The 6,000-nt window shown below is 63.7% G+C and overlaps 1 protein-coding gene and 1 long non-coding RNA gene across 2 annotated transcripts in view; one reads left to right on the top strand and one right to left on the bottom strand.

Annotated features, from left to right (window-relative positions):
- Window positions 1–385: 385 nt before the first annotated feature.
- Window positions 386–4,899, bottom strand: LOC144377368 (uncharacterized). Its single transcript, XR_013438317.1, has 4 exons — window positions 3,138–4,899; window positions 2,967–3,028; window positions 1,641–2,519; window positions 386–1,444 (listed from the first exon to the last, which is right to left on the bottom strand). It is a non-coding gene; the product is annotated as an uncharacterized LOC144377368 (long non-coding RNA).
- Window positions 4,900–4,943: 44 nt separating this feature from the next.
- The window catches only part of Eng (endoglin), a 31,664-nt gene continuing 30,607 nt past the window's right edge, over window positions 4,944–6,000 (top strand). Inside the window, exon 1 of the mRNA XM_005321001.5 lies at window positions 4,944–5,371. Coding sequence (XP_005321058.2) covers window positions 5,305–5,371 — 67 coding nt within the window. The 5' untranslated portion in view covers window positions 4,944–5,304. The remainder of the gene's footprint in view (window positions 5,372–6,000) is intronic.

Genomic DNA, 6,000 nt, shown 5'->3' with positions numbered 1-6,000 from the left:
GGTGTCCTACCTGTGTGGCCCCGTGACTCACCCAGTGTCAGCCCCTCTCGAGCCTCAGTTTCCCTTTCCATGAACTCAGAGTCCTGACAACTCAGGGGTTCTGGAACCCTGGCCCAGTGGACCCTCTGCCTCCTAGATGGGGCCGGGTCATCAGGAGGGCCACCATTGCCCAGGGCTTGGAGGCAGCAGGTCCCTAGGCCTCTTCCTTGGGGAAGACCACCTGGGGGGCTCTGCTCTTCCAGCACAGAGCAGAGACAGGGGGACCCCTGGGATCAGCCTGGATTCTTGGAGAGACACTCCCCTTCTTCAGAGACCCCGTGCCTGGGCCCAGAATGCCACCTCCCATGCCCCGGGAACTCGGGGTCATCACCTAGGAAACCTGGGCTGTCAGCCAGCATCGTTTATTCCACAAGCATCTACTGAGCACCTGCCAAGGGCCAGGTACCTCTCCAAGTGAGGGATCCTTCCTCTATGACCCTTCTGTTGTAGAAGAGAAGACACACAGAACGTCCGCCTGTCAGCTGGTGATAGGCCACCCAGAGCTGCTAGCAGGAGGAGAGGCCATTTTAAATGGTCTGGGAAGGTCTCTCTGACCTTGAGATGTTTGATCAGAGCAAGCCCCACAGCTACAGAGTGTTCAGGGAGTAAAGCAGCACATGCAAAGGCCCTGAGGTGGGCAAATGCTTGGCATCTCCAGGGAACAGCCATGGGCCAGTGTGGCTGGAGCGGGGTGAGCCAGGGGGAGAAGAGCAGGTGAATTTGAAGAGGGGCAGGGGAGCTCATTGGCCATTTGAGAACTCACTCTGGCTTTTACTCTGAGTGAGTTGCCAGTGGAGGGCAACTGGGCAGAGTGGGGTGGAACCTGACTTGGCTGGAGCAGGTTCCCTCGGCAGAATGGAGAAATGTCAGGGCAAGGGAAGGGGCAGGCAGAGCTTGGTAAGGAGACGATGACAACATTCCCAGAGGACAGTGGCCAGGGGGGACAAGAAGCTGCCAGGGTCTGCAAACCTGGAAACCTGGGAACTTGAGGGAGCATCTGCAGGGGACGGGGGGCGGGGGACGGAGTCAGAGTTGATTCCAGTGAAGGGGGCCCAGCCCAGAGGAGGAGCACATCACAGAGAGGGACGGAGCCCAGAGGTGGGCACGTGAGGTCGGAGGCGACCAGCCGGTATGACAGATGGGATGTGAGGCTGTTTACCTGGCTGAGGTCACCAGAAATAGCACGTCCCCAACGTCAGCAGGAACAGGAATCCCCTGGGGACCTGGAGAAAATGCGGGTCTGAGCTTACAGCCAAGACCTGCTGGTGGGCGCAGGAGCCTGCAGAGGGGCTGGCGGCTCCCAAAGGTCCAGACAGGTCACACGTCCTCCCGTTATCAGCCCGAGCCCGGGGTTCTTTGTCTCGCGCTGGGACATGACGTCAGGGTGGTCAAGGTCTGAGAAAACCTGATTTGGGAGTGAGAGTCAACAGAGAAGGGAAGGGGCTCAGGGGCCATCTGGGTGAGGAAGAGCCGGTGAAGACAGAGATAAGGTGAGCAGGGAGGTGGGAGGGAAAGCGGGACAGAATGTTCTAGAAGTCAAGGGAAGAAAAGCTGGGGTCTGCGCTATTTTCTCCCTCTCCTCAGCCCACGGCCTTGCACACCTGAGACTGTCCCTCCACGGTGAGGTGGGGACATAATGGTCCTGGCCCACTGGGGTGGCTGTCAAGTGGCACTTGGCACCGGGACAGCAGACACGTGGTGGAGCGGTTCCTGTTCTTGTTGGGCCGTCTGCACTCCTCCAGCCAGGAGCCTGCCCTGCCTCCCATGGTGCAGAAGAAGAAACTGAGGGCCAGAAACTAGAAAGGTCTTGCCCGGGCCCCGGCCAGTGCCGGGCAGCGCCGGGTATCCAGACCCCCGTCCGCCTCTCTCTCCCCTCTGCCGTGTGGATCTGGCCCTGCTGTTGTCAACAGCCCCTGGCTCCAGGCCCGCGCTGGAGCCGGACAGCCGCCCGGGGGTCCCTGGGGGCCGCCTGGAATCCTTCTGTGGCCAGGGGCCAGGGTAGACGTGCTGCATCCCTTCCTGCGCCTGGGCCTCCCAGCCGGCCGGGAGGAGGAAGGAGCAAGCAGCATGTGAGCATCTGCCCACGGTGGGGCCCAGGCGCAGGCCTGGCCGGTGGCCATGTGTCCCCCGGCGTGTGGATGGGCGGCACCTGAAGACATCTGGACAGAGCCCCAGCGGGAAACAGATGGCACGCTCCCGGGGGTCTGGGGAGGGGGCTCTTCCCACAGGGGTGGGCAGGGTGTCGGGACCACCAGGGACTGTGTGGACCCCGCGCTGGCAGTGGCCTGGGGCAGGGCCAGCGTCAGCCTGAAGGGCGAGGAGAGGAGCTGATCACCCGAGAGGGCCAGCCCAGGCCAGCGGGGGCCAGGGATCTGCTGGGACCCTACGGGCAGGGCCTGAGGACGGGGGCCCTTCTGCTCCTCTCTCCAACCGTCGGGTGGGGTGGGTGGGAAGGTGGGTGTCCCCAGGATGGAGAGTGCCTGTGGGGACAAATGGAGGACGGTGGCCCGAGGTGGCCCTGGCCACAGGCCACCTGAGCACTGAGTTCTCTGGGGTAGAAGAGCTGGCCCCGGTCAGGCCGCTCTCCCTGCCTCAGTTTCCCGACCCTCACCCCTGCCCCAGCTCCCAGGGACCTCAGGCTTCCCACAAATATATCTCATGGGCAGAGGGCCCTGGGCTCTGTGAGGGGACGCAGCGGTGGAGAGGACCCCAAAGTCCCTGCCCTCCTGGGACTTCAGTGGAAGGCAGACGCCTGTGGCTGGACCCCACCCAGGCTGGGGCGCTCAGGAGCTAGAGGTGACCTGCCCTCCTCGGCCAGCCGTCCAGCTTTTGGGGCTCCCGATCTCTTCCCCTGGTCAGGGCTCAGGCCCTCTGGGGCCTACTGGATGTCTCCCCTGGGTTTTCTGCCAGTTTCTTCTTGTGTCTACCTCGAATCTCTCCTGCTTTCTATGCAGTCCTCTGGGTGCTGTGTAGAGCCTGGTGAGGTGGACTGTGCAGTGTGCAAAGAAGGAGGAGGTTTGAGGGGTCCCTGGTACTGCCCCACACCCCACCCAGACAGCGATGTCCCCACCCTGTGCTACCCCAGCCCCTGCACTCACTCCAAACAGGCCCAGGCGGAGGCGGCGGGGAAGGCGGCCAGCCCGGGGTCTCCAGGTCCCAGCCAGGGTTGACTTAAGTCTCAGGGATCCCCAAGTTCCTCTTCTGTGGAAGGAGGGCCCACTGCACCCGGCCGGTGGCTGGGAGGACTCGGGGCTGATAAGGTGAACGCCCAGGGCGGGCCGGGCACCTAGCGCTCAGCCCCAGGGGCTGGGTTAACTGTCCCTGGGGCAGACCCCGCGGCCTGGGGAACCTCCAGCCCCGTCCTTCCTCACTCAGCAGCGTCTGCCTCGAGGTGCCCCTGCTCTGCCTCCACGGGGCAGCCAAAGGCAGGGAGCCGCCGCCACCCACGTGGCCTGCCTGCCAGGAGGGGACCCTTGACCCCCGCGCTCATGCTGCAGGGAGCAACCCTCCCGACCCACCCGGGCAGCCACACCCGGCCTTCCTGCCCGTCATCTCCCTCGGAGACCAGCGCCTGGCCTGCTCTGGTCACTGGAGCAGGCCAGCAAGCCGGGGAAGGGCCCAGGCCAACCCCTTCCCCAGTGGCTCCCAGGGCTCCGGCCTTCTCCCTCCGGGGCCTTCATTTCTCCGTCCGTGATGAGGACGGGCATAGAGGGAACATGACCCTGGCTTCCTCTCACTGTGTTCCTGCACCCAGAGCCCAGCTCGGCCAGCATGCTTCAGCTCAAGAACACTCCGTGACTCCCAGTGTTCCCTCAGGATAGAGTCCAGACGTCCAAGGCCCTTCCAGAGCAGAGTCAGAGTCTCCCTGTCCCCACCACACCCCTGCTTGTCCCACAGTAGTCTGACAACTTCCTGCCTCTGTCCTTTACCCAGGCTGGTCCCCCAGGCTGATACACCCTCCTCGCCCCTCTTTTCTGGCCAACTCACCCAGTGCCCTCAAAGGGCGGGCCTACATGCCAGCCTCCGGGGCCGCTCAGGCTTCCCTCTCTGGCTCTCCTGGGCAGTGATTGGCACCATGGCAGACATATAGTAGGTTCTGACGATGTGCAGAGTGAACGTGGGGCAGATCTGGGATCAGACCCCGGTTCCGGGAGCACAGTGCATGAGCACCTCCTGCATACCAGCCTAGGGCTCCGCACCTTCGTGCCCCGACCCTGGAGACCTCCCCACAGCCGGGAGAAGGTGGCACCGGGAGGCTGGGGGTCGAGGGCCCAGCACTCCCAGCTCAGAGCAGGTTTGACTCCTGGGCCAGCGGACTTCAGAAATGTCCTGAAAGTTGGTGTCTCCTGGGTTTGGGCCTGTCTTTTGCCCACGGGGCAGTGGGTGGTTAGACACAAAATGTGTGGCCCGGGCAGGTCCTGTGTTCTCTCTGGGCCCAGAGACCCCAAGCCCCAGCTGATTTGCTGTGACAGCGTGAAACGTTCCTTCCCCATCTCAGGCCCTGAACAAGGGGCAGCAGCCCAGGGCATTTCGCAGACTGGGGCTTTGGTGCCCAAGACCCGTGGGATCCCCAGCTGCGCCACGCTCCCCCAGTAGCTCTCTCCTCTCCTCGGGTTTCGGATCTGCAAAATGGGAACACCCGGCCCGTGGGTTGCGAGTGCCCACGGGTGGCTTCAGCCAAAGCCGGGCCCTTGAAAGCGCACCTCTGGGGCTGTGGGGTGACTCTTCACTTGTGGGGTGGCCAGATGACCCCCACAGAGTGCATCTGGGGGGTGTGGGGAGATGAGCCTGGAGCTGGGCCCTCCCCCACACCGCCTCCCCCACCCCAGGGCCCCCCACCCAGCGACAAAGCCTGTGGCACTTCCTCTACCCGCCTGGCAGGCCGCCTGGCCCGGCCCCTTCTCTAAGGAAGCGCATTTCCTGCCTCCCTGGGCCGGGCTGGATGAGCCGCAGCTCCGCACAGCGAGGGTCAGACCCCAGCTTCCACCCGCGCCGCGTCCCCGGCCAGGCCTGCTGCTGTCCACGCGAGGCCAGCACCCTCTCCCCGCCACCGGTCGGCCAGGAGCCCCGGCCCGGTCTTAATTCTCTTGTCCACTTCTCCTGCCCCTTGGCCACCACCCAGAAGGCTGGAGCAGGGACGTCGTTGCTCCGGCCGCCTGCTCCCCTCGGGTCCCCGTGCGAGCCCACGCCGGCCCCGGCGCCCACCTGCAGCCCTGCCCCTGGACACTGGATAAGGCCCAGCGCACAGACTCCCGGGTGGACAGCATGGACCGCGGAACGCTCCCCCTGGTCACTGCCCTGCTGCTGGCCGCCTGCAGTTTCGGCCCCACAAGTAAGTGCCCAAGGACCTGGGTGGGGAGGCTCAGGCCCAGCCCCAGGTGTCCCGGCCTCCCACACGTGCTCAGCTGGTGGTTTTGGGAGATGGGGACCAACAATCCCAGTTTGCTGAGACTAAGGGGTTTCTCCTGGAGGGGGGGGGAGGGACTTTCAGCATTAATGTTTTGGACAAAGTAGGGCAAGTTATCTATCTTGACCTTGATCCCTGGGTTCTGTCCTCCTGCTATGTCCAGCTCTGCCCTGGAAGTCCAGGTTCCAGAATGCTGTGCAGCCCAGGAGGGTTCCCAACCCTCTCTGGGCCTTGAGCTTCCCATCTAAGGAATGTGTGGGAACCATCTCGGGCTCTGCGTTCAAACCTCACCTTGTTACTTCCTTGAATGTGATTTGGGGGTCCACCTTTGGGCCTCTGAGCGAAGTGTGGTGGGTAACAAAGTTCCCCTCCCGGTTGAGCTCATGCTTGCCGGAGGTGACTGTTACGGTCGCTGCTGTTGTTGGTTACTAGCTGTAAATTCCTCTACCGTCCCGGGTCTTTAGGGTGCCCAGGCCAAGACTGCTCTCCCATCTCCCTCTCCTGCTCCCCAAGAGGGTGCAGACCCAGGCCAGGGCTCTGCTGGGGCTCCTTGG

Source organism: Ictidomys tridecemlineatus, chromosome 4, assembly GCF_052094955.1.
Source record: "Ictidomys tridecemlineatus isolate mIctTri1 chromosome 4, mIctTri1.hap1, whole genome shotgun sequence".
NCBI classification, from domain to species: domain Eukaryota; kingdom Metazoa; phylum Chordata; class Mammalia; order Rodentia; family Sciuridae; genus Ictidomys; species Ictidomys tridecemlineatus.
The sequence above is the reverse complement of the archived record's forward strand: the minus strand, read 5'-3'. Positions and strand labels throughout refer to the sequence as shown.